Source organism: Pieris napi, chromosome 3, assembly GCF_905475465.1.
Source record: "Pieris napi chromosome 3, ilPieNapi1.2, whole genome shotgun sequence".
NCBI lineage: Eukaryota > Metazoa > Arthropoda > Insecta > Lepidoptera > Pieridae > Pieris > Pieris napi.
This window is the reverse complement of record NC_062236.1, coordinates 10,765,242-10,792,519: the sequence shown is the minus strand read 5'-3', so window position 1 is coordinate 10,792,519 and position 27,278 is coordinate 10,765,242. Positions and strand designations below refer to the sequence as shown.

Below are 27,278 nucleotides of genomic sequence, written 5' to 3'. Positions count from 1 at the left end.
TTATAAAGAAAGTAGATTACGGACTATCCAAGTTAAAGTTAATAAATCTAATGTTTTTTCCAGTTCGTTCTTTTCTTGGGTCTTACTGTGATATCCTATTTCCTCGCGTTCGTGATCTCCGTAGCTTTTGAAGCACCAATCGTCACAATGCTCAAAATAGTTTCACCACAGAAGAAACCGCATCGGGTTTAATACTTATTTATAATATAGAGAAAAAATACCAACGAATGTTGAAGTGCAAGAAATTACCTTTTTACATTTTGTCAGGATTAGCTCTCTAGGTTTATAAGGCACAAACACGATATTTTTAAAGTCGCAGTCAGATAAAATCTTATCATTAGAAACTTATTGTGGTTCAACAAGTTAACGATAGTCAGAATAACTTGATAAACTCAAATCGCTATTAGTCGCTAATTCAGCATTTCGAAGCTGAGAATTGCTTAAAAAATCGTACAAAATTAAACTAAGAGCAACTAAAATACAGCTTTCAATTTGTTAATATTGTAATTCCAAAAGATAATTCAAACCAAAAGTATTAATTTGCAATGGCATTATAATTTTCTTTTCTATTAAATGAATGGCGTCGTGTTTGTTGGCATGTAAAATTAGTCACTGACTTGCACGGACTTGGACTTTGCATGTGTGAATGTTTTCTCTTAATACTCTATTAATTATTGTTAAGTACAACAAATATATCACGTTTCAGAAATCTAAGAATCAAAGACAATGTTCAATCTGACAATTATCATAATATTTTGACAGATAGTTATTTCGCGCGTAAATTTGTCACTGAACTTGACTATTGCTAATTTTAAAAAATTACAAAATGTAAGAGTATAATATTTGATCACAGTTTTGTATAGATTATTGTATTATTGATGCACATTGTTATAATAATAGTTTTATAAAATGTTGACTGAAACACAGACGAGCAAGAATGATGTACCGAACATGTCAAAAGTTAATCTATATTTAAGTTTTTCTTAGTGATTGTAATGTAGACCACTAAGTTCCAAAAATGTAAATAGATTAAGTTATGTAAATACGATGTAAATATAATTTAGTTTTAAGATTTTTGTAATATTTTATAATAAAACACAATATACCTTTTTTATTCATTGATTTATTAACTTTTTTTAAACTTACCTAAACAAGGACTAGATCTGAAAAAAGGCTTGGTAGGCTTTTGGTACTTCCACTTAGCCTTACGACAATATTCGTACACATAAAACATTAACTATTCGAATGCTTTTACTCGAAGGAAAGTAAACTTCTTTTTTTAAGTTTAATTTCACCGATTAGCCAGGTCCGCTAGTCTTCTGAGGAAGGCGCACGTCGGCATCTCCACCAAAAGAGAGAGAACCAGCGCTGCAACTAAAGTTACTACTAGGATACCGGTGAAGTAACACCACTGAAAAAAGAAACTGGTATAAATAACTGAACTCTGTTTAACCTTAATAAATCAGTTTTAACACAAATAGGAAATTAAGTTTACAATTAGAATCACATTTACGATCTCTTATGGACACTTTATCCATTTCTAAGCCATTTTCGAACGCGCTCTGTACTCAAAATAAGAACCAAGTTTCTATAATTCACGTAATTTAAAAAAAATCGTAAAATTGTATCTGCCTCAATGCCATACAGTGAAAAATGTAATACGATGGCCATCGTTAATTATAGAATTAGTTTCCCAACGCAAATAAAAAGATCCTAATTAGGTTTACTTACAAGACAAATGAAGTTTGAGCAGATTGCAGCATCAAGACTGAGCAATAGATAACGCGATATAGGTCCGTGAAGCAACAGTGAACAATAACACAGCCGGCTTACGCCTGCCACTAATGAACTGTTTAAAAGCTCACGAGTCTTGTCTGAAAATAAATAACTTTTTAAAATTCCTTCTTAATTTTTAGTCTTCTTTTGTTTTAGTTTAGTCAATTTGTGACTTGATATTTTTGAATAAAACGTCTTCTTTGCATGTCGTTGCCATGTCCTTGGTTAGCTATTAGAGCTTTTAGAATTGTCAAGCTGTCAAAAATGTTGCTGGCTGTTGAAAATGGCTTTCTAAGCAGTTGGCAAGACATAGTTTTTTCTAAGTCATAAACTCATTTACTGAGTTTTGTACTCTTTTTTGCAAACCGTACTCTTTTTAAATCCTGTACTCTGAAAGTAAGTACTCATTTGTATAATCTAGTTTTAATAGAAATTTCCTTATGTTGTCCAGCCACTAATGCTGCTGTTGAAAGGGTAGTTTCACTAGGGAATAATTATTGGAGCAGTGAGAAGTCGCAACTTTCAAAAAAATCCACTCTTCTTTTTTTAAATGAAATAGGTACATACTTGCAAAGTGTACTCTTTTTGAACAAAAAATAGTTACCTTATTTTTTCTAACCTATTTTTTTAAATAATACTTACAAGCAAACTTGGTAGAACACACCAAAGCCGGCCAGATCCAAGCAGCAGGCCAGACAAGATGAAGCCAGGCTGTAAGCCAGCCCACCCCTACTCCTGATGCCACACACGAGCCTAGTGTGCCCAGGGTTGACGATACCCACAAACAGACTGAAGAAACCTGTACATTACATGAATCTCATTAAAGTACTAAATCAAATCACCAAGTGAGAGTTGAAGATTTCACAAATACCAAACAAAAAAATCACTTAAGTAAATAGACCATTTCTACAATTATTAAATAATTAAATAAATTTTTGCATATGGATTATTGATAAATAAATACAATTAAATGATAATTTACTGCGCCATTGTCTTAAACAGTTTGTGTGAAGTATTATAATTATCCAAGTTTTGATGCTCAAAGTAAACGACATATTCATAAAAGTAGTTGTTTATAGTTTTAAGATGAAACAATATACATCTAAATACACCTGAGTATTAAAAAAATACCTTAGAAACAGTCAGAAGTCCATCGATCCTATAGACGAGCCAGCCAGTCAGTATTCCAAGGATGTAAGGCGTAACGTGTGACCACGGGCTTAAAATGATTACATCGTACGCCATGAATACGTCTGAAAACCTACAAAATATATATAATTAACTTCAATTTGACTAACATGACATAATAATATTTTATTTTTATTTAATAATATTATCACGCGTTTTTTCCCGAAGGGGTAGGCTGAGACAACATCTACACTTGCTACAGTCCTGACATACCTCTCTCGCTTCATCCACTTTCATGACATTGCATCCTCGTCGGTTATGGGTACTTTTAATTTGTCCTAATAATATTTAGGTAGTTGTTTAAAATAACCCCCTTTTTTTTAAGGCTTGTGCATTAGCCAGCGTCAAGTATAAGATTTTTTTATAATTCGTGCTTGCCTTTAGAAATTCGACCGTGCCCTCCATGTACGGTGTAAGCACTCGCCCGGTACCGCACAACCCTCCCAAAGGCCGAGAACAAATTTAAATTAAATTAAAATTTGCCCTCGAAGCCGATACCCCTCACCTAGCTGCCACTTAATAAGACCGCTAGGCTATAAGGCCCCTAAATAAGTAACCCCTTTTAAACCCCTGAAGATAAGAAGCTTCAGTTCAAATTTATAGTGTTCATTTATTATTCGTTCACCTCATTTATTTCTTAAATTGATATCAATTATGTATTACCTGTGACCAACTTCACTGAAGGCAGTGAACACATCGAAGCCTGTGGGGATGAATAATAGAAGGACGGCAGTGAATGCAACCCAGCGCTTCTTTTGCGTGGTTAGTAAGAAACATAGAAATGCGCCAATTATGTGAAGCTGGGCTTCAGTCGACAGGTACCAGGATATTTGCATACACTGTAATGTTCAAAGAGTTCTAATGGAGCATAGTTATATTCTGTCCTTCATATAGACATGTGACTGTAGGAGACTGTTACAGATTTCTTCACATATTATAGGCATTATATATTTGAAAATCATTCCTTATTTTGCCTATTTTTATTAAATTTTAAACCTCCCTAAAACGCCCATAACATTCCGCCCAACAAAACAAAAAAAGTATTTTTCTTCGATCGTCATTACAATTAAAAAAAAAATCTATCTACCTGTTCTTCAGTTGGATAGTAGTTGCTGATATATAGAAGGTTTCTCCACCAGAATTTATGACAGTTGCGAGAATCGCTGTAAAGGAAAGACAGGGTTGCACTTTCCTCAGATACTCGCGCCAAAGCAGTCGATAGAAATATAGTATAAATGTACGGCGGTAGTAACCTGGAAGCAATAAAATAATCACAACCTTATTTGCACGTAAACAATTCAAGTTTTATGTTTTACTATCAAAAGGTTTGGCGTCTGTAGATAAATAATGGAATGCTATAGAAATCTATCATTACAAAAATGTAATGACGAAAATGATTTATCGTTTTATTTTTTATTTATTTAAAATTCGTTACATTACAAATGAAAACATGTAACATAAATTATAAGGGATGCAACGGACAGCCTTGTCGCTAATAAGCGATCTCTTCCAGGCGACCCTAGTAAGGAAAATAACTAAAATAAAGAAATACTTAGGGTTAAGTGCAAGAAGTGCATAGCCATATAAAATTAGACTAAAAACTAACAGGTTTATGAATTACAAAATAATAAGAAAACCAATTATTTCCATATTAAAGGAATATTTACCGAATGGTTCGATTTGTGACGAAGCAAATGACCTGTGAGGCTTGACCACAAGGTCCGCCACATGCAACCAGCTGTTTCACGGAATATCTTCCTTTTAGATAGAAAAAATGGTGCGCGCTGAATATACCGCTGAAATATCCATTATACTAATTAATGTATCTTGATTGTATAAAAGCTTTGAATCAATATTACACACCGACAATAGACAAGTCTAATTCCATATTAAATAACTTATTACTTTCACTTTAAATAAACATCACGAAATTATTTCGATAATTCGATACATCCGATCCCAAAAAAAGGCGATCGCTCTGATCCGTCCAACTATCGCCCAATAGCTATAACCTCCTTGTTCTCCAAAATAATGGAAACCATTATTAATAGCCTGCTCTTAAGGTATCTAGAGGGCCACCAGTTGATTAGCGATTCTCAGTACGGCTTTCGTCGTGGTCGCTCAGCTGGTGACCTCCTTGTATACCTTACCCATAGGTGGGCTGAGGCAATTGAGTCCAAGGGGGAGGCGCTGGCGGTAAGTTTGGACATAGCGAAAGCCTTTGATCGGGTGTGGCACAGAGCACTGCTCTCGAAGCTTCCAGCCTATGGGCTACCCGAGAAATTATGCGATTGGATCTCCAGCTTTCTGGCCGATCGGAGCATCAAGGTCGTCATCGACGGAGCATGTTCCGACCTTAAACCCGTGAACGCCCACAAGGCTCTGTTCTATCCCCGACCCTGTTTCTTCTGCATATCAATGATATGTTGCAACTTAGCAACATTCATTGCTATGCGGATGACAGCACTGGGGATTCTTTTTACACTGGCCGGGCAGGTATTTCTCGGGCAGTTGTCGATGAGTACCGGAACAAACTTGTGTCTGAAGTCGAAACTCTACTACGTGGAGTCTCAGACTGGGGCAAACTAAACCAAGTCCAATTTAACCCCAAGAAGACACAAGTTTGCGCGTTTTCCGCTAAAAAAACACCCTTTGTCGCTACTCCTCTTTTCGAAAACACTCTTCTTAAAGCCACAGCCAGCATTGGAATACTTGGCGTTGACATATCGAACGACGTTCAGTTTCGCGGTCACTTGGAGGGAAAGGCTAAATTAGCCTCCAAAAAGCTTGGTGTGCTCAGCAAGGCGAGGCGGTACTTTACTCCGGGCCACCGCATGCAACTATATAAAGCGCAAATTCGGCCCCACATGGAGTACTGCTCTCACCTCTGGGCGGGGGCTCCCCAGTACCAGCTCCTTCCACTTGACCGTATACAACGCAGAGCGGTTCGAATCGTCGACGACCAATCCCTCTCCAAGCGGCTTGATCCTTTGGCGTTGCGTAGAGATGTGGGGTCACTCTGCATCTTCTACCGCATTTACCATGGAGAGTGTTCAGAGGAGTTGTTCGGATTAATACCTGCAGCTGAATTTCATCATCGGACGTCTAGACGAAATTCCACCCGTATCACCTCGACGTCCGCCGTTCCACAACTGAGCGTTTTTCCGTTTTGGCAGTTTTTGCCGCGCACCACCACTATGTGGAACCAGCTGCCCACTGAAGTATTTCCGAACCAATTCGACTTAGGGTCCTTCAAGAAAAGAGCGTACCAATTCTTAAAAGGCCGGCAACGCACTCGCGAGCCCTCTGGCATTGAGAGTGTCCATGGGCGGCGGTATCACTTAACATCAGGTGAGCCTCCTGCCCGTTTGCCCCCCGTTTTATAAAAAAAAAAAAATATTTTCAAAAACATACCTTACGAAAAATAATGTGTCAAAAGCGAGAGTTCCAGTTGTTAATATATTGTACATTGTATTATTTTCATTTATATCACCGCTTTCTGAAAACAAAATGTAATGAAAGCTAAATGGATAAATATTATCTAATTAGCAATGCCTGATTTGATTCAATTAATAAAAATGCTATTTTGTCACAACCATACATGTTATATAAATAAAGTGAATTTATATATTAAATTAAAAATCTTCACTCGACTGCGTTTTTAATTATTTTCATGGGTTTATTTTATTTATAATTACAAACAAAGGCAGTTATGATCAAGATGCATGATGTTCTTAGTGAGACTAGCAACTCACCTGAAATGTAACTAACAGTAACCGCAACATTTATAAAAATTACCCACAAAGTGGCGATAATTTTGACAGCGTGTATCACAGACAAATCCTTATTCGCCATATTTGTATTGAATATTCTCATCCAGCTGTGTTTCAGGGAGAAACTGAGCAGTAAACTCTTTAAGTAACCATTTTTCTTCTTATACTCCGTAGTTAAACTCGCACAAGAATTGTACTTCACTCTCGGACAAGGTGGCAAGCTCTCGAATTGTCTTGAAATTGCGCACTGTTTTTTGTATTTCCCACAGCGTGTACAATTCCCCGTACCCTCCATTGGCACTACGCCCAGCGTAATCGAAGGAGGCATTTTCAGATCACTCAATTTCAATGTACTTATGTTATACGAGTTCTTCATAACAGCATCTACTACAACAGGCCGCGACTCGGATTTTCTTTCGAAGCCATTAATATCTTTTAATTTATTTGTTTCCAAGTTAAGAGTTTTATGTTCGACGGCGAATATTTCTAGATCAACTAGAGTGGCTACAAAAGCTAGCAAAACAAATATAAAAGTTATTAGAATTGTTAGAACGGCGACCACGTCCTCCTTTATATCATATCCTGGTGTTTGCCTGATGGATGAGACCTTGACGGATCTGCTAAGTGAGTTGTTCGATTTTAAATGATCGTTGAGCATTATCGAAAAGTTAATAATGGATATGACGTCTTCAGCTCTACATGATCGCGGGAGACACACGCCCAGAGTAACATCATAAGACTGAAATATTTTAAAAAATTATTCAAGAGATAAGTTTACATTAAGGTCATTCAAACACTTTTGTTAAATAGAACCAGCGCAGGAATTATAATTGCTACAATTTTGTTTACTTATTTAACCTGATCTAACTTTATAACACCAATTATTAACTGGTTACAAAGTATGCCGTATAACACGCAAAACATAAACAGAAATAACGCTTTAAAAATTGTGAAATTATGTACCTTTGCAAGTGAGAATTTAGTTAAATTTAACTCGACTCGTAGAGTGCTGTATTCCAATGTAAATGGGGGAGAATTGTCAGCCTTCACGACCCGTTTCATCAATTCGTCACGTTCCACCAGAGCGTGCCAATCCTGATGATCTAAAATTAACTTTGCTTACTAAAAACATCTACTCATACTTCTTCCTTGCTTTATTAACAATTTTTCATAATAGACGAAAAGACATGCTCAAACATGACTTATTTTTCGTGAAAACATTATTTGGTCAATTATTAAGGCCTCGACTCTAGAATTGATATTCACACGTACGACTAAGGCCACAAATAATTACATTTTGCTTAGATCTAATAAACATTTATCGAAAACAACCATTGCGGCTTTGATGAAGAAAAGCTTGAAGTGTATCGGCGCATACATATACATATAATGATATTTTAGTGCAAATAACGTACTATTTCCATATCGATTCTCTCTCTTTAATAAGGTGTTAAGATAGTCACCGCTGTAGAACTCTCCCCACGTCTCGTTCTCTTCTCGTGACACGTATGCCTCATTCTGAAAATTATTTTATTTTACATAAAATTTTGAAATATAAGTGAAATTTAATCATCGCTTTTGTAGAGGATCTCATAAACATAATTGTAGGCAAAGCGATTTGCTACAAAACATGTCTTTACAAATGTTTTGTACGATGGATAGTTTAGGAGATATAGCCAAAAATGTGTTTTCACTCCATTTTCCAAGATGGCGGCCGGGTGACAAGGTCGCCAACCCCACAAACTTGGAGTTAAATTTGTATTGACCCCTCCTACATGTCCCATAAATAAAATTGCGTCCTCTATCAAATGTTCAGTTTGGCTTGTTTTTTGTTTTTTTTAAGTTTAGTCCTCTTTCAGACCTAAGAATAAAGAACAGTGATAAAAATACCTGTGAATTGCACGGCTGTAAAACTTAAAATACATAACGATACCGAGTTAGACAGAAGAATACAATAAAGACAAGATGTGCTTATACAGATTAGCGAAGCCAAACAAAGGTAATCGGGAAAGGAAATATTTCTACCATTTTCTGAAAACAAAATAAGAAAAGTGCCGTCGTATTGGTTCAACTATTTCTTGAATGCTGACTCCCTGTCACATGTTTTGTATGTACAATGTGTTTTAAAATTATTTTAATCGTATAAATAATAATCTTACCAGTAATCGACATTGTTTTTTAGATCCTAGCCAGAACTTTTTCCCACTAAAAAATGACGCTGAATATCGACCTGTGGCATCGGCAGCTGAAAATTATTAATGATCATTTAAAATCGAGACATGTCCTAAGTATAACTCTCATGTGTCAAATATATTGTGTTCAATACGTTTTCGTACAGAACTTTCTAAGTTATGATACTTTTGTAAGTAATATGTATTCCATTCCATTCCAATTAACAAAATAAAAAAATAACAGTGGAGTTACAACCACCAACAGTCTGGGCCTCAGACTTCATTTGTTTTTTTTTATAATAGGCAAGTAGGTGATCAGCCTACTATGCCTGACACACGACATCGACTTTTTAGGCCTAAGGTAAGCCGGTTTCCTCGATGTTTTCTTTCAACGTACGAGTCATATTGGGAACATAGACAGAAAGACCGGTCGGGGCTCGAGGCTACGACCTCAGGGATGAGACGCAGGCCGAAGCCACAAGGGCAACAATGTTCTTAACATAATAAGCACGTAATAATTGTGATTTTTGTGTAATGCTCAGATTTTAGTAATATTTTGTCAAACACGCGAACTAACTGTTTACAAATCAATTCAAACTTTATGCATCATTAGTCCGTAATTATTTTGTAAACACGTTTACAACAAAGTTATGAAAGAAAAAAATATTTGTATTACAATTCTTGACTTTCGTATGAGTTGTCTATAATATAGGTCCCAATCATTGGCGTAACTATACCATCTGGGGCCTGTGGCAATTTCTTTGATGGAGCACTATCAGTAAAAGTCACGTTGTACTTAGTTTAATTTTAATAAACTTCGAAATTTTCAGCGTACTCAATTACACGTTGTATATGTCCCACTAATGGCCATAGGCCTCCTCTCGTAGATGAGAGGGAAAGGTCTGTAGTCCCCACGCTAGCCCAATGCGTATTGGAGACTTCACATTCATCCATAGAACATAATATCTCTTGGGCAGTGGCCCTCTTGGGTCGGGAGCCGGTGGCATTTTGCCAGCCCTATAGTTAAGCCACTGCACTGGTCCCAATATATTCTCTTGTTTAATTAATCAACTTTTTCCTGAATGCCTTTTCAGGAATATCGTTTTAGAACATAATTCTTATTTCATAATAGTACACGTAATGTCATTGACAGCCAATCTTGCGAGCGGCGTCCGCGCGTGACACTCTTGCTTTCGATCCATTGTATTTACATTAATTAAGATAATTTATAGTTTCCTAGAAATTTTGTTTTTAAAAGTTGATTAATCGTCGGGCGATTTATTTAAATTCTAGCCAGGATGAATTCTTGTCACCCCTAACTGCCCTGCATTTGCTTATGACATACCATTTTGCTTAGACGACGTTTTTTAAATTTTTTTGTGAGTTCGACATGAAGGATGTGACCCAACTACTTTAAAAAACGTTGCTTAGTCTTATTGCAAATAAAATTTGACTTTTTTCTTAGAAATTGTATTTTTAGCTGTAGTAACTAGTATCAGTACCACATCATAAAAATTCAAACCAATACCAAATACATGAAAATGTATACTTACTCTTATAGGCCCAAGCTCGCCCGTCCAAGTAATCTTTAAAAAGCACCCTCAGTTCACCCCAACAATATCTATCTAAACTCAGGTGTACACCGTTCTTTATTTTAGGCCACACCAGGGCCAAAAAGGACGGGTCATAGATTACAAATAAATTGTCCATCAACTCTTCGTGAACTCCTAAATTTTTTTTCGGGCGGGATTCTTTTTTTGAATTTACTCCGTTTCGGCGGGAAGCACTAACACTAATCGTTAAACTTAAACAAATAAAAACAATTAAATGCACTTTATAATTCATTTTATCACCTAACCCGTCCACGTTCGTTGCGATCACAAACAATATTAAAAGTCGAGTTAGGTGACAGCGATTCACGCATACGGTTGGTTTTTTATCGATAGGCAAACGAGAAGGCAACAGCCTCGAATATTGCGTGTACCATATTATGCCTGAAGATTGTTGACAAAAAGTAAATCACAAACATCTTAAGTGTAAACTTTTGTCCATATAATATAAGTATATATATACAATAATAGGCAAGCAATAATTTATTACTTCTTTATGTTTTGCTTAAATTGAAAGGTACCTACCTATATATCGATCATGTACTGTCGAATAATTTTGGAAAAAAATAAAACCACATAATTGATATTATCATTTATTAGCTGTCAAAAGACAATAAAATTAAATTTATCTGTGTACTTAGTAAATACAATTGGCTAGATTTATCCGTCAACACACACACACACGCACTGTAGTCCGTCCTCACGCACACAACTATATTACATCTCGATGCCTCCAATTAACACTACTCTAACTCAAAAAATTGAAAATTTCGTTTTTCACGTAATTTGATTAACTATTTTATAAGGATTAAGTCCACCAAATTTTGTAAAAATATCATGAGAAACAAAAAAGTTTTGAGATTTACATAACGCTAAGTATATGTACTTCCAGCAATCGTGTGGTAGACAAACCACTATCTCAATATAGCGGAGTGTATGCTGCACGCACGGCAGCGGCCCGCGAGATATATTCCGCCAACTAAGATTGGCGGGGTGACGCGCGGGGAATTCTCGCCGACATTGACAGTTAGCGGTGTTTCGCCCGTTTGTGCACTTTTTATGTGTTAATTAGCTAATAGCGTAGTGAAAATATAATGACCAAAACGAGTATTTATTTTCAAGACAACTTATCTCTCCAGCTCACTCGACCCGTAGCCAGATCATAAAGGACGTGAACATACGATTCACCGATGAAACCTTATTCTCCTAATTTAGTTTTTGTTATTCAAAAACCATTTCCGATAATACTGACTACACAGTCCGTTCGTAGAAAACTATGGACCAGACAACAACGAAGACTTAACAAAATCCCTCATTTCATGTGGCGCAGAAAATGGTGAATATGATAATGAACGTACTCCAATGCCTTCACCTTATTGTAACTTTAGTCATTGTTCTGACAACGTTGATGACACTTTAGAGCAGTCGACAACTGTTAAAGACTTTACGCTAATACAGGGAAATGGTTCCGAAGAAGATTTAACAACTGACACACCTCTGCGTACAATTTCAAATGAACAAAATTCAGAGTTAGATGTGAATCCTCTATCTGTTGCTACGTCTTTGATATCCAATGAATCCTTTTCTTTAGGAAATGAGACCAGTACCCCAAAAAGTAAAAGAAAATCAAAGATAAGATCTGACACGGGGCGTAAGCGCAATATATATGTAGAAGACTGGGTAACTACAAAAAGAAAACGTTTATGTAATTTGGGACAGGAATAAATTTCTAAGAGAGGGTCTGTAAAAAAGCAAGACAGATGAAAGGAAGTTGTGCTAATAGTTGTCGTTTGAATTGTTATATGACTTTCACTGAAGAAATACGCGCAAAATTATTTTAAGAAAAGTAAAAAACTTTGTACGAATCTTGAAAATGTACACGTTCGTCGATTACACACTTTGCATTACCATCTTCCAATTAAATCAAACAAAACAAACAAACAAAGTAGCATTAAAAAAGTATGTAAAAATATGTTCCTGAATACTTTTTCCATAAGTAACGATTTTGTTTATACTGCCCTACAAAAAAACCATGAATCAACTGATTTTGATACTTTTTTTGATGGCGGAGGTTACCATAAACATCACCGTAAGTAGTTACAGACGAAATGAAACAAAGTGTTTTAGATCATGTTAATTCTTTTGCACCGATGGAATCTTACTATGTTAGAAAAATTCGACCACCTAATATTTAGATCCCTCATTATCATTTTCAAAAATAATTTACTATGTATTCAGAATGGTGTACAGAAAATGGTTATAATAGTAAAGTGCAGACTGTAGGGAAATACTGTAGGGCAATATAAAGATATAGTAAATTATAATATGAAGATTGGCTTTCATGTTCCTAAAAAAGATCAATGTGACCTCTGCCATCAATTTAAGAACACGCCTGCAGTTACTGACGAGCAACTCCAAATATACGAAAAACATCAGAAGGAGAAGGAATATGCTCGAATGCTAAAGCAAATTAAAAGCTAGTAATGACAACAAAAAAGCATGCACTGTTTTCGATTTCCAGAAAGTGTTAAGCGCACCGCATGGAAATATCAGTATTTACTATTATAAGCGAAAACTACTATTATAAGCTTTAAAAAAGGCATTGTTGCAAAAAATTGGACCAAGAACTTTAGTAAAGTTAAAGTTTCTTGGAATAAAATAAAAGAGATCGAAGCTTCTCCAGATAGTCAAGGAGTTCCGAGTTATAAATATAGCTTAGGTGATGAAGAAATCCAGCAGATTGAATCCTTTAAAAAATTGGGTCCTAGGCGGGGCCGGAAAAAATACTTGTAGTTACGTAAACAATTAAAGTTTGAACTGAACTTTTAATTGTTATTTTATAATTATAATAGTACAACATGTCAATGGCTTCTTGTTTGACCTCAACATCTCTTTATATTAAGTTCCTACTGTGATTTATTGTATAAGAATATTCATTTCTAGAAGTTTTAAGTTAAATTAATAATTATATTCTTACCTCTGTACGTAATGTGTTAAAAAGACATTTATAAATATTTATAATCAAAATAAATAAATATCTATTTAAAGTAAACTTTGTTTCCATATTTTATACATTCCTGCTACATAATTAGAATAAAATTTTTACAATGTTTTTCAGAAGTATTATAAATATTAGGTACATGTTTTAATTGTCTATTTTAAAACAAAAATAGTTGGATAAAATCCTGTTTTTCTTTGATATCTACTAATACAAAACGCTAAGTCCATACACACTATGAGTTACATTACGCTATATATTTATTAGCAGCTTGTAACACGGCAGAAGATTTTCTTTTTATTCCAAACTACAAAACTCCAACTTCTATAAATTGATATAAATCGGTGTTATTACGAGAAAATATTGGATAAAATAATGTAAACAAGTTACAAATTCAATTTTTGACATAACTAATATATTGTTTTTTATTATTCATAGAATTTCATTTATTTTTCTGTATTATCTAACATTTCCTAATATATTCCGCCAAGTGTGAGTTAGCGGAATGTATTCTCATCTTGAACTGGAGTTTTACCTGTTACATTCCGCTAACTGGTGCTAACTTTAAAACCAAAAAGATTAACAATATTTTATTAATGGGGTTTGAAGCAAGAGTAAATCAGCTAGTCACATTAAAAAAATCATAAATATGTCTGTAATAATAAAGATTTTATCAAGTTTTTTCATTCAATTGCTTCTCCTGTAAACCTACGAATTTCGAGTTAGAGTAGTGTTAATTGGAGGCATCGATCTGTCGGAGTCGCTTGTTCGGCCGCTGTCCGTCCATGAAGGCGCCCTGCTGAAATATAACAATATATTTACTTTTGCAATTTTGATACTCAGGTTTCTTTTAATATTTTAAAAACTACAAGAGAAGGCGGTCGGTACAGTCTATGGATTTCCGAATTATTTTTTCGCGCTCTACGGATCAGAAGTAGACGTAGAATTTAGTGATAAGATCAATTGTAATTTGGACGTAGAATTAATTTTATTTTTTTTTCTTTACAATAGTATTTATATGTACTTTTGTGTTTTTTTTTTGTATTAAATTGTCCAAACACTCATAAAAACGCAAAAAAAAACTGTATTTGTTCCACAATTTAAACTAAAATTATTATTTAAATGGAAACCACCAAAGCACGCAGTAAAAGGAACTAACAAATTTTCTTGTTTACGGAGAAAGTTAAGATAATTGAATAAATACAAAATGACCGTGAAATCACTGATCACACGCAGCGGTCAATCAACTCTTAGCCAAGCCAATTATGTAATTAACATAGATGTTATATTATTTCTCTACAGATAGGAATGTAATTTTAAACCTTATTTTTGAAGTATTGCCTTATTTATTTTTTTGCGTAATAGGTTTAGTGCTATTTAGCAAGTCCTACTTTATTTAAGATTGCAATGTTAACGATTTTTTTTCAATTATTTATTTTAACTTTATATTTCTACCATATAAGGGGGCAAGAATCTCCAAAATTTGGGTGACGTAATACTTGAACGCTCCCATAACACTAATCCGACAGAAAAAAAATCATTAGATAATCTTTGTGTGTGAAGTCTAATAATCTGTAAGGTATGCAACGAAAGTTCATTAAAAAGTTTTAATTACGTTAATTTGGCAGAAAGCTGCTCTGATGGGTATTAAATCGAGTTGTAATTATTTTCAGGCATCAAGGTTAACCTTAGTGGGTTTTTTGTAGGTTTTTAAGGTGTGCATAAGTAATTAATAATGAAATGCAATAAAAAGGGTTTAAAGAATCAATATTCTTATAAAACAATCTCCACAGAGCAAGTCGGACCGAGTGAGGGGTAACAGAGAGGAGTGGAACTGGGAACACCGGAAATGTGGCGATTGGCGCGCGGACGTGACAGACGCGGGAGTTTTTTATTATTTATGGTGGCGTTGTGTAAAAGATTGTCTTCTGGTTGCGTATAATTTTGATTGTGGTATTTTAGTTAATTAAAAATTGTTTTGTAAGGAATAAAACTTCCTAGGTTGAGTGTTTTGTTACATTTATTATTTATCGTTTGTGATTTCCAAGATCAGAAGTGGGATTACCACGCGTTTAGACCGTTTGTTATTTAAATTTAGTACTTATTAGTGTTCAGTATTGGAGGAACCTCATCTCGGCCGTAAGTTTTATTTCTTATAAAAGCAAAATGTCTGGTCGTTCGTATCTACTCGAGGGACAAAGGCATAGTCGCGAAAAACGGCGTTCTAGTTGTCGCGAAGCACGTCGCGATACTGTAGATTCCCGTTATACGCCGCCTGGTAGAAGCCTCTATAGTAGTTCATCAAACCGCCGGGATCGGTCTTCCAGGCGTCGTTATGTATCGCACGGCCCTCGAGGCTCTCGTAAACGCCGCGATAGTTCACGCTATGTAGCTTTTGATAGGATTCTTAGTAGATTAGAAGTGATCGAAGCTAGACTACCTGTATCCGTAGATAGCGTGAGTTCGTCGCGTCCTGTGAACGGGAGCCATTTAGTTTCTACTTCTTTGGCTGTACAGAGTTCTGCTAGTAAGCCAGGCTCAGGCATGGCTGAAGAGGTTATTGAGGGTAGTATTCCACACACACTGGATATAAATACCAGTGAAGCAAAGGAGGAGGGGAGCAGTATTGTTGAAGCATTGACTGCATTGTTCAAAGCAAAGTCTAACAACTTTTATATATCGCCTTTTGATCCAAATGTACACGACTTTGATGTTTGGTGCAACGAGGTTGACCGTGCCCGGCTTCTAAATAATTGGGATGATCACGAATGTTTAGGACGGATAGGTAGTTGTTTGAAAGGAGATGCGAAGTTGTGGTTAAACGATTGGGTGACAAATGATCGATCGTGGAGTAATTTTAAACTAGAATTTAGGTCGTTATGTCCACGTAACGTTGACATGGCTTCTGTATTATTTGAGGTAATGAGTACAAACTCTAATAAGTTTTCTACTTATGCGGAATACGCGCGTAAATCTTTGCTACGTCTTAATATCGTTAAAGGTTTATCTGATGAGCTGAAAACCGCTATTGTTGTTAGAGGCATTAGTGATCCCCAAATAAAAGCCGCGGCCGCAAATGCTAAATTACACTCAAAAGGTTTGATTGAATTTTTATCTGTTTATATAAAACCTAAATACGATTACCGCCAATCTAACAATACCGTTCGTTCTTTTAGTAGTTCAGGTCCGTCTTACACGCGAAACCGCGAGGCATCTAGGTTTGATATTAACAAAATTACTTGTGACACCTGAAGGACATTATGAATATTTGACAATGCCCTACGGGTTGGCCAATGCACCAATTGTTTATCAGAGAATCATTTCCAAAACTTTAAAAACATAGATGCTGGCAAAGCCCTTACGTATATAGACGACGTTTTATTACTGTCAAATTCAGACAGTAGAGTAAGGCCTTGACACGTTGAAAGAAGTTTTACAGACATTAAATACAGCAGGGTTTTCGTTTTCTATTGATTTAAAAAAAAATTACCTTTTTAGACTCAGAAATTGAATACTTGGGGCGATTGATTGGTCATGGTCAGGTTAGGCCGAGTCTGGGGAAGGTCGATGCACTTATTAGATCTCCAAAACCCACAAATGTCAAGGAGGTTCGCCAGTTTCTAGGCTTAGCGGGATATTTCCGTCGCTACATATCGGGTTATGCTTCTAAGACTGAATGTATAGCAAAGTTGTTAAGAAAAGGGTTACCATTTTTGTGGGGTGCTGAGCAGGAACTGCTCGCGGTTATATAAATCACTGTTTGACAAATGAACCGGTTTTAGCGATATTCAATCCCCGGCTGCCTACGGAACTTCACACCGATGCAAGTGCTATTGGTCTTGGTGCTATTTTGTTACAGGAACATGCCGGTGGGAGAAAGAGGGTCGTCGGTTATTTTAGTGAGTCCACCCGGGGCGCAGAGTCGCGGTACCACAGCTGTGAGCTGGCTGTTAGCTGTCGTACGTGCGCTCAGCACTTCCGCCACTATTTGATTGGTAATTGGTATAGCCTTTAAAATAGTGACTGATTGCAATTCATTAAAATTGACGGAGCGTAAAAAAGATCAGTTGCCTCGAGTTGCGCGCTGGTGGGTGTATTTACAAGATTATCGAAAAGGGGCTTAAATGCAATGTGTAATGTAATCCTCCTCTTCCCACTGCCAATGTGTCTCATATTCGGAATCTGAGCAGCTGGGCGAAGATCGCTCAAACCGCTGATGTGGAGACACAAGAGTTAATTTCTAGATTAAGAGACGGGCAGCTTGACGATACTAGGTATGCGATAAAAAAAAATGATTTGTTGTACTACAAATATACACCAACTGGGGAAGACCCGCGACTCTTGTGTCCGACCTAAAGGGTCACAGACTCAGCTTGTTGAGGGTGTTCCACGATGAACATGATCATATTGGGACTGACAGAACAACTGACTTAATATTAAGACACTTTTGGTTTCCTAGTTTGCGACAGTTTGTAAATAAGTACATAAGTCATTGTCTTGTATGTTTAGCACGTAAAAAAAAGTTCCCAGGGCTCCGAGGGCTACTTTCTGTACAGACAAAACACTGACGAGCTAAAACGAGGTTTTTCAATGCGGAGTCATTATTTGGTACACCGTCTACAATAGTATGTGACCGCGCTAGAATGTTCGAAAGCGCTACATTCCAAAATTGGGTCAGTGATTTGGGATGCTCAGGAGGCAACAAAGGTTCCCAATGGTCCGATGTGCTGTGGAGGATGCAGCTCACTTTGAATATCTCCAAGCAAAGTACCACGCATATGTCACCACTACAGTTACTGGTCGGTATTGACGCAGTTACTCCAGTCATCAGATCGTTAGTGCGAGATGTGGCATTTACTAACTCTAATCCCAATCGGGAGGCTCTTTTAACTCTTCGCAGACAACGAGCTTCGGAACTCCTTGCAACTAATCAATAGCGCCACGATGCCTACGTTAACGAGGGTCGACGGCAGCCACTCACTTTTGCTGTCGGAGACTTTGTGTTTGTGAGCAAGACTGCACAAATCACCGGCAAACTGGACTCCGGCATGCGCGGGCCGTACAAGGTTATTCGCGCGTTACCGTGCCACCGTTACGAGTTAGAGTTACTAGCTGGTTCCTATGGGAAAAAGACCCAAGCTGCAGCTGAAAATATGATGTTGTGGCAAGGCGAGTGGACGCCGGATGCGTGCTCAGTTTTTTTTGAGACTGGTGAGTGATGTCAGTGGTGCTAATGTGCTTAGGCCACTTAGAGAACATACAAAGGTATGGGTCTCTGTTTCAAATTTTTGTGGTGCTAATGTGTTTAGGCCACATAGAGAACATACAAAGGTATGGGTCTCTGTTTCAAATTTTTGTGGTGCTAATGTGTTTAGGCCACTTAGAGAACATACAAAGGTATGGGTCTCTGTTACAAATTTTTGTGGTGCTAATGTGTTTAGGCCACATAGAGAACATACAAAGGTATGGGTCTCTGTTACAAATTTTTCTGGTGCTAATGTGTTTATGCCACTTAGAGAACATGCAAAATGTATGGGTCTCTGTTTTAACAAATTGTCGCTTATGAGAGCACTAGAAGCCGCTGTCGTTACAACAGTGTATGGCAAGATACTGAGTTTTATTTTTATTTGTGTTAAGTCTGAAGCTATCTAATTCTGTAATATTTGCTTTTTGATAGACCTAATCTGTGTGCGCTTGAGTGCACGCTTGCGCACATAGTACTGGTAATTAAGAAATAGAGATAAATGTCATTTTTCATCCCTCTAATCCAGGATATATGCTTCAGGCTATAACACTTAACTAAGTAAATTACTTACAAGTTCCTTCTACGTTTCAGAGACTGCATTAGACAATAATGAGCAGGTTGCAAGGGATGAAACAAATGAAGAGAGAAATGGCTCTGATGCTAGTGGTGCAAGTAATGCTGCGGTCGAGGACGCCGCACTGTCAGGAACGGCCGTCTTATAAAACAATCTCCACAGAGCAAGTCGGACCGAGTGAGGGGTAACAGAGAGGAGTGGAACTGGGAACACCGGAAATGTGGCGATTGGCGCGCGGACGTGACAGACGCGGGAGTTTTTTATTATTTATGGTGGCGTTGTGTAAAAGATTGTCTTCTGGTTGCGTATAATTTTGATTGTGGTATTTTAGTTAATTAAAAATTGTTTTGTAAGGAATAAAACTTCCTAGGTTGAGTGTTTTGTTACATTTATTATTTATCGTTTGTGATTTCCAAGAATATAGTTTTAAGTTAGTTCATATGAGGGTAACGTTGAAAAAGGCTGCACACTGATAAGAATTATATGATTTTAGTTTTTACAAATAAACCACTAAAGCTAGGGGGCTAGAACATGCAGTGTACCAAAACATGTACGTGATATAAGTATGTGTCTCATGAGTATTACATAGAATTATTAAATTAATATTAAAATGGTAGTACCTGGGTAATTCTTCACAAGACTACATGTAACTCTGAAAAGAATGCACAGAAGCAATTATTAGCAAAGAATCAGCAGGTCCTGCATTCGCCGTACATTTGCTGTATTTCTTTGCTCATGTTTCTATGCACTCATTTCTCTTCAAAGCGACATGCAATAACAAAAAATGCATAAAAACAAAAAATGCACAAATCTAAGGTATGGGAAATGGTTGCAAAAAATAAAGCTTAGAAATATCAGTGTTGGCTAAAGTCGCAGTGAAAATAAGCAAAAATATTACTGAAAATTATTATTAATATACATGATTATTATATGAACTCATGTTAAACAAACGGTATACCCCAATTTTACATGGAAATACAGGCCTGACACAATTTTTTTATTATTACATAAAAAGGAACTCAAAGTACGTTGCTATGTGTAAACTCTATATAGCGACGCTGAAGGGACTGCTCATAATATCTATAGATATATGTATATCTGGCGATATATGGAAAGATTCAAATTTTTACTATTATAGAAGCAAACCAAATCGAGTGACATTACATAGAGTTTACACGGTTTTTAAATATGAAGGATAAAAGATTAAGGGTATACATACCGGACGTGCCATGTATGGCTGCGGGGGCAGGTACGAGTTGACGGGGGCGAAGCCGCCGCGCGGGTAAGCCCCACCGCGACCTGCGAACCCACGGCCGCGAGCTCCACCTGGGGAAAATTCAATAAAAAAACTCGTGTTAAATCATTTACAAGTTACATAAATAAAATAAATCAGTGGCGCTACAACCTCTATAGGTCTTGGCCTCAGATTTCTAAATCTGTTTCATGATCATTTTTAAAATTTAATAGGCAAGTAGGTGATCACTCTCTAGTGCCTGACACACGCCGTCGACTTTTTGGGTCGAAGACATGTCGGTTTCCTCACGATGTTTTTCCTTCACCGTTCGAGCAAATGTTAAATGCGCACATAGAAAGAAAGTCCTTTGGTGCACAGCCGGGGATCGAACCTACGACCTCAGGTATGAGAGTCGCACGCCGAAGCCACTAGGCCAACACTGCTCTTACAAATTACATAGGACAAGAGAAACCCGACTTATCAAACAAACCCTCTATATACATATAATGCACAATACGATAAGGCAGCACTGCACTCAAACTAGTTGTACCATTTATAACTCAAGAACGGCTGCAATTTGTATATTTTTTTTATTTTTTTATTCGTCCATAGAATAATAAAGTAATAAAATATAATTTTTATAATAAAAACAATCTCATTTAATAACATCATAGCTGTTTATTTGTTACAAATGGTATAACAAAACGCTAATGACTAAAATGATAGTTGTCTACGGCCAACAAAACAAATGTCTTGCTTGCAAGTCATTAAAATACTTGATTTTTAAAATTTATATTTAATTTACTATCCTAATAAAAAATTTGAAAATAATAACTTTAAAATCATAAATATGCTCATTCATTGACTGTTCGCACGAGAATCGCCGGATAAGCTCGTAGAATAATAAAAACTCATATATTTGCGTCAGATTTTAATAGAGTTTTAGAAAGTAGAAACATACTGAAATATTATATAATTATAATAGACTTCTCGTGGACAAAAAGGTTACGCTACCACCACACCAATGTAAAAACGTGCTTAAAAAACTTGCTGCTTAAAATTGTATTTATAAATCGTGAAGCTTTATCAACAAAAATCGGTACCTCTAAAGTTCCCCCTAGGGTTGAAGGGGGCAGCTCCTCCTCTGGAACGGAAGGAGTTGTTCCGTGTGGCGGGTGGGGCAGGACTGGTGCCGCTGCTACTGCTCGTGTTGTTACGACCACCGTGTTGACGCTTATTACCCTAAAATTATTTTGTTTAAAGTTGAACTGATATATTAGTACTAAAACTTGGATCAATTTGTATTAGCTGTCAAAGTGCTCAGAGATGATATAAACTTGTATATACTAGAACAATCGTCTCTAGAACTACTATGACCAATAACAATATAACATTTGTCCATTCTAAAATTTACCTTAACACAAAGCAATAACTATTCTAAAAAAAAAAAATTATCATCGCATGTTTCATAAACTTGTTAACATCGTAAAAATGTTACCCTCATGCGCCTTAAGAAGTTTCACTTCAAACAGATAAAAAATATTTTGGTCTCAAGACTATTATATAGTCCAACATTATACATCCAACATATATAGGACGGTGTCGGACGGGACATTTAACAGCGATAAACCTACCTTATTGGCGTTAGCGTGGGCCTTCTGTTCATCATCATCGCGGTAGCGTGAGACAGTGACGAGGAACCCGTTGAGCCGCAACTCCCGATCCAGCTTCAACGCTCGCTCCACACTCTCCTTCGAGTGGAACGTGACGCGCACTGACAATTATTACAAGATATATAGGTAAGGTCAATCATGTCCAATGTACAATATCATTTGGCCACCCTAAGCCACGTAAATACATAAAATAACATTACAATAATTGTTTGTTGAAACTTGAAAACAAGCCATGGTAGTCTTTTCTTGGTAACACAAATAATATTAACATTTCTCGTAAGGGGTCATTCAAGTATTACGTAAACACTATAGAGGGAATGGGTCTTTGATTTTCTTATTTGGTGATTACGTCAACAATAATTATTTACTTTTTTACACATATAACCCACACATTGTCGTTGCTTGAAAACAAAATGCATTTTCGAGGATTCCTACAAAAAAATAAACGTTTATGTACTATTATTTTTGAGAACTTTGCTAACTTTTGCTGGCAAGAGGGGGGGGATAAATTGCAGTTTATCTGCCTACGTAATACTTGACCCGCCCCTAACGCCCCCGTTAATAAAATTTGTGCCCAGCGAAATGATTTATTTTCTTAGTATTTTTTTTTATAAAACAAAGGCTTCCTACAAAAATTATATACAAAATAATGTATTAAGTAAACAGCCACACACACTCACTCACTCACAGACACAGCAATATTAATAAGTATTATATTTTACTAGGGTAGGTAATTTATTTACGTACTGTTGGTAACTTAAATAAATTTACTAACTGAAACTACTAAAAGGACTAATTGTATAATGGAAATGTATTTAAATTTTTTTGTGATGATTAATTTTATAAATAATATATTTTCTTTCTTTCAAAAGTTGCTAATAAATGACAACATTATACCAGGCATCAGTAACATGACATTCACTTATACTACTTACAGATTTTGAACTTTGTCTTGCTGAACTCATGTATATGTGCAACTTCACCGCACTGACTAAACAGCAGTTTTACATAGTCGGTAGATGCCTCGTACGGCACTCCCACCAGAACTGCTGTCTCAGCCGATGACTCTATGGCCACTGAGATGGCATTGCCCTCTAGCACTGAACCATCTTCTGTAAGTGCCTGCAAAGAAACATCAACTCATTCCCTACCACTTCTGATGAGAAGAACAAACCTAAGAATATAATATAGAGGATTCAATGTTAAAATATCCTTAAAACATTTTTATATCTGAAAATGTACAATCTAGAGAATTTGAAAGCATATAGCAGCCTATTGATATACACATATATATATAATATACATGAGATTAAATTATTTATTTACACTACTATGATGACTGTTATTTTTCGCACATAAGATGTAAATTATGCTTTAAGACTTAGTTATAATTAATTATAAGATATTACATCATATGAATATTGACATCTACAAGACTGTATTGTTTTTCTATTAACACATAGTTGTTTCAAGGTTTCAAATTATATTGAACAATTTCAATTTAAATCACAATTTGGAAATAAATCTAAGGAAAACCTACTTATATAATCAAATTTGTTTGTTTTCCTCACCAGTATAATATTATTATTATCTAAAGGGAAATATGTTTATATGTTTCCCTTAAAACTTATACGGCTGACTAAAACGACGATGGCTAATATTTACTACTAATTATGTGAAGATACAAAGTGACGTCGCCCCCGCATTTATCACGTATAATGGCCTTAGACAGGGTGACGCCCTCCATGCCTAATAATCAACTTAGCATTGCAGAAATACATTAGAGATGACGAACTAGAAGTCAGATGTACTATATTTTATAAGTCCACCCAATTACTGGAGTAAGACGACCTGGATCTAGTCACGCGAAACAAAAATGTGGAAAAAACCAAAGTATATACCATACCACCATTAGTAGCAAGAAACCCTTTTGACGTGGAAAGCGTAAAGTTTGATTAATGTGCGGAGTTTGTTTACTTGAGCAGTGAGCTCTATGGTGACTAGTGATAATCCCAGCCGAGAGATCAGTAGACGCAGTATGATAGCAAATCGCTGCTAATTTGGCCTTAGTAGTTATTTCCGATAGCGAAATACCCAGCTTGTACTGTACAAAACTCTGCTGCAACCATTGCTCAACCATAAGGTTCTGAAACCTAATTCCTTACTAAGGATTTTCAAGGGCAAGATTCTTCGAAAAATCTATGGCCCTGTTTGCGACGACGGTGTTTTGCGTATTCGCCACAATGAAGAATTTTATAACATCCTTGACGACGCCAACATCGTCCAATTCAAAATGGCGGACGACAGAAGCCCAAGGTCCTTACTGAACTCACAATCTGGTGGCAAGAGAAAACCCGGTAGACCGAGGCTGTGTTGATGCGATGGAATTGTCAAGGACCTCGATACAATAGGGGTTCAAAATTGGACGCAAGAAGCACTAGATTGCGATAGCAAAGTATACTTGAGGAGGCTAAGGCCCACAAGGGGCTATATAGCCATTGATAATGATGATGAAAGGGAAATATGTATATCAACTCTCCTCATGTGTGAAGTCTGATCTGGGAGATCTAATAAATAAAGTTATACTGGGTGGATTTATTTGGAGGGAAAATTCACTAAACAATGGAAATAGATTACAAGAGAATAAGAAAATTTCAACCCGGCATAGATATATCTTTAAACTATATCAGAGGTTTAAAATATAGCAGTAGTAATACTTACTTTACATACAATATACATTTATGTTCTGTTACTATTGGATGGGTATATGATACAAATTAAATGATTTGATGATTAAACATACATAACACAACACAAACAACTTGTGAGAGAATAATGGGCTGATCTCCTACTACATTCAATAAAACTATAAATTTTGTTATTTAACTTATAAACATGAAAAAAGAACCCAATCAAGCACAATCATAGGAGACCAGCTAATCCAAACATTCAAATAGTCATTCTCATTGATATAAGGGTCACACAGGAAATTTGGAAAAATCTAGCTTTAGAGTGCCCATTAAGGATGTTGTGTTCATCACAGGCACAATACTAGTTATATAACTATTAAATTATTATATAAATGTTAACAAACTTTTACCTTTTCCAGAGACTCTTTGTTTTTGAATTCGACAATAGCCGATAATGTTGGAGTTGTGGTCAATTCAGTTACAATGATCGGACCACGTCTAAAAAGAAAGAAAATGTCTCTCATTAATACTCCGCTTTACAAGTTCTGAATGCAATTTACAATACAGAACTGTTAAACAATAGTTATTTATTATGTTTTTATACTAAAAACCCTTTATACATAATTGATTCTCCATAACAATCTTATTTAAATAGAACTGATATTTGAATGTTAGCAGTTGTGTAAAATTTAAATATATGAAAACTAATGTAAAAGAACTTACTTTACGCTGTTGATTTCTCCATGTTTTGAGAACAACTCTTTCAGTTTGTCTTGATAGTCAAACAAATAACTGGAAGGTAGGTTCTCAACTAGAAGTTTACCCGTTTCTACTTTTTCTTCCTTTGGCTCTTCTGGCTTTGCATCTTCAGAGGTCTCCTGTTCTGCATCAGCTCCCGCCTGATCTGCACCTTCTGACTGCTCAGCAGCTTCCTCACTAGCGTTCTCTTCTTGATTCTCTGGTTGAGCTTCCCCATTATTTTCCTCCTCAACCGATGCAATCGCTTCTGCCTGGGACTGGACCTGACTTACTTCCTCATTAGCGTTAGCATTTTTTTTCTGGGCGCCGCCTCGACCTCTTTTAGCCGCGACCATTTTCGGAATATATTTCTGAATAAAAAATACATTACATGTAAAGCGTCGCCCAGTAATATTTGGCGCCTAACGTCAAGGACGTTCTAAGGCACGGAAAATATTAGAGCCACCTATTTTGAAATCTCAATAACGACAGCGTCTTCTATTTGCTTTCATGGGTTAAAAAAGGCATTGAACAAAAGTTACTCATCGCTAAAGGCGCCATGAGGGCATGGCGTTACATGGAAAATTCACGAATCTCATTAGGGTATTGGCCTTACAATGTTTAAAAGCAAAAGGCATAGGGCAGGAACCTATGATTAAAGCAAAATTATTAACGTATTTCTTACCGTTATTATCAAACCGTTACAAGTTACAAATAATCTAGTGTTTCACAATATTGGCTCTATTTTTTGCAAAAATAACGCGTACCCGGCTTTAGACAAACGATTCCGCCATTAATGTTACAGAGTACAGAGTACAGACTTCTGAGTTCTGACTTACAGATTAATTTAACCACTCAGGCACAGAGCGAAAGAACTTAAAACCATAGCTAAACGCAATAGTAGACCACAGTCCACACTGTTAAAGAGGGTAAAGCTTAGGTTTCCTAAAAAAGCGGTGCCGTTATCTAACGACCGTTAACGAGAGTTCGCGGTAAGTCTAACTCCCATACATCAAAATTGTACTGGATTTTGAATACGAGAGTCATTACTCACATCAGATTAGAAAACAGTTGCAGTCTAAGTACACACTACACAGTAAGAGATAGTAGGTTGAAACTAAATTTATTTTACGAAATTTATTTGTGTAAGTTTCATCAAATGGGCACTACTTATTAAAAAAATTGTTAAGGTATAAGTCTGAACTTAGTTTGAATGCAAAAAATCGGAAGCTCTAATTTCGCAAGTATTATAAATTATTATTGGAACAGAAAGTCTATGCTTAATAAAGGTCTACAAGACTATTCGGTATTTAATGTATAGTGCTTTTCATGAAAGAAGTCCCGCGGTGATTTTTGGAACTAAATTTGACAGGTCGGCCGTCGGCAATGTTGTCATTCGTCGATGTTATCAAGTTCGTTTGTTGTGGTAGATTTTTGAGATTTTTTAACTAGCTTAGTGCATTTTAAAGATTGATTACAATGCCAAAAGTTGTAAAAAGTTCGGCTCGAGAAATGATATTAAAGGTGAAAGAGTTCTGTGAAGCGGAACATAAGAATCAAGGTGTTTTAATACCACTAAACAATGTTCGGAAGAGAGTTGCCGCCATA

General features: G+C 36.2%; 4 protein-coding genes across 7 annotated transcripts in view; 2 read left to right on the top strand and 2 right to left on the bottom strand.

The window, feature by feature from the left end:
* LOC125063676 (nose resistant to fluoxetine protein 6-like) overlaps positions 1-1,110 on the top strand; it is a 32,556-nt gene extending 31,446 nt beyond the window's left edge. The window contains exon 15 of the mRNA XM_047670244.1: positions 64-1,110. Coding sequence (XP_047526200.1) covers positions 64-192 — 129 coding nt within the window. The 3' untranslated portion in view covers positions 193-1,110. The remainder of the gene's footprint in view (positions 1-63) is intronic.
* Positions 1,104-10,779, bottom strand: LOC125063677. Its single transcript, XM_047670246.1, has 13 exons — positions 10,462-10,779; positions 8,897-8,982; positions 8,153-8,255; positions 7,701-7,840; positions 6,720-7,476; positions 6,379-6,463; positions 4,632-4,760; positions 4,052-4,217; positions 3,628-3,803; positions 2,908-3,037; positions 2,419-2,575; positions 1,732-1,874; positions 1,104-1,411 (listed from the first exon to the last, which is right to left on the bottom strand). Exons 1-13 carry the CDS (start codon positions 10,751-10,753, stop codon positions 1,292-1,294), a joined length of 2,484 nt encoding a protein of 827 aa, XP_047526202.1. The 5' UTR covers positions 10,754-10,779; the 3' UTR covers positions 1,104-1,291.
* Positions 10,780-11,098: 319 nt separating this feature from the next.
* On the bottom strand, positions 11,099-26,509 carry LOC125063709 (nucleolin-like). Of its 4 annotated transcripts, none has more exons than XM_047670289.1 (10): positions 26,356-26,509; positions 25,656-26,041; positions 25,343-25,430; positions 23,178-23,364; positions 22,204-22,343; positions 21,673-21,811; positions 20,555-20,661; positions 19,956-19,987; positions 14,268-14,315; positions 11,099-11,241 (listed from the first exon to the last, which is right to left on the bottom strand). In XM_047670289.1, exons 2-8 carry the CDS (start codon positions 26,024-26,026, stop codon positions 19,976-19,978), a joined length of 1,044 nt encoding a protein of 347 aa, XP_047526245.1. In that variant the 5' UTR covers positions 26,027-26,041; positions 26,356-26,509; the 3' UTR covers positions 11,099-11,241; positions 14,268-14,315; positions 19,956-19,975. The 4 variants fall into 4 exon arrangements, with proteins under 4 accessions (XP_047526245.1, XP_047526246.1, XP_047526243.1 ...); XM_047670290.1 differs by having other exon boundaries at positions 14,268-14,312; XM_047670287.1 differs by lacking the exon at positions 19,956-19,987.
* On the top strand, positions 15,291-19,713 carry LOC125063710. The gene is made up of 2 exons (XM_047670291.1): positions 15,291-18,727; positions 19,353-19,713. The coding sequence occupies exon 1, from the start codon at positions 15,683-15,685 to the stop codon at positions 16,766-16,768; it is 1,086 nt and encodes a 361-aa protein (XP_047526247.1). The 5' UTR covers positions 15,291-15,682; the 3' UTR covers positions 16,769-18,727; positions 19,353-19,713.
* Positions 26,510-27,278: the final 769 nt, after the last annotated feature.

Excerpts from the sequence above, each read along its gene's own strand:
- LOC125063677 (XM_047670246.1), bottom strand. The coding sequence starts at position 10,753 with ATGAATTATAAAGTGCATTTAATTGTTTTTATTTGTTTAAGTTTAACG. Across the intron at positions 7,477-7,700 it reads CTAAATTCTCACTTGCAAAG|TCTTATGATGTTACTCTGGG; the intron begins GTACATAATTTC and ends AAAATATTTCAG. Across the intron at positions 3,038-3,627 it reads TTCAGTGAAGTTGGTCACAG|GTTTTCAGACGTATTCATGG; the intron begins GTAATACATAAT and ends TATATTTTGTAG.
- LOC125063710 (XM_047670291.1), top strand. The coding sequence starts at position 15,683 with ATGTCTGGTCGTTCGTATCTACTCGAGGGACAAAGGCATAGTCGCGAA.
- LOC125063709 (XM_047670287.1), bottom strand. The coding sequence starts at position 26,026 with ATGGTCGCGGCTAAAAGAGGTCGAGGCGGCGCCCAGAAAAAAAATGCT. Across the intron at positions 23,365-25,342 it reads ACAAAGAGTCTCTGGAAAAG|GCACTTACAGAAGATGGTTC; the intron begins GTAAAAGTTTGT and ends GTTTCTTTGCAG. Across the intron at positions 14,316-20,554 it reads AGCCATACATGGCACGTCCG|CAGGGCGCCTTCATGGACGG; the intron begins GTATGTATACCC and ends GTTATATTTCAG.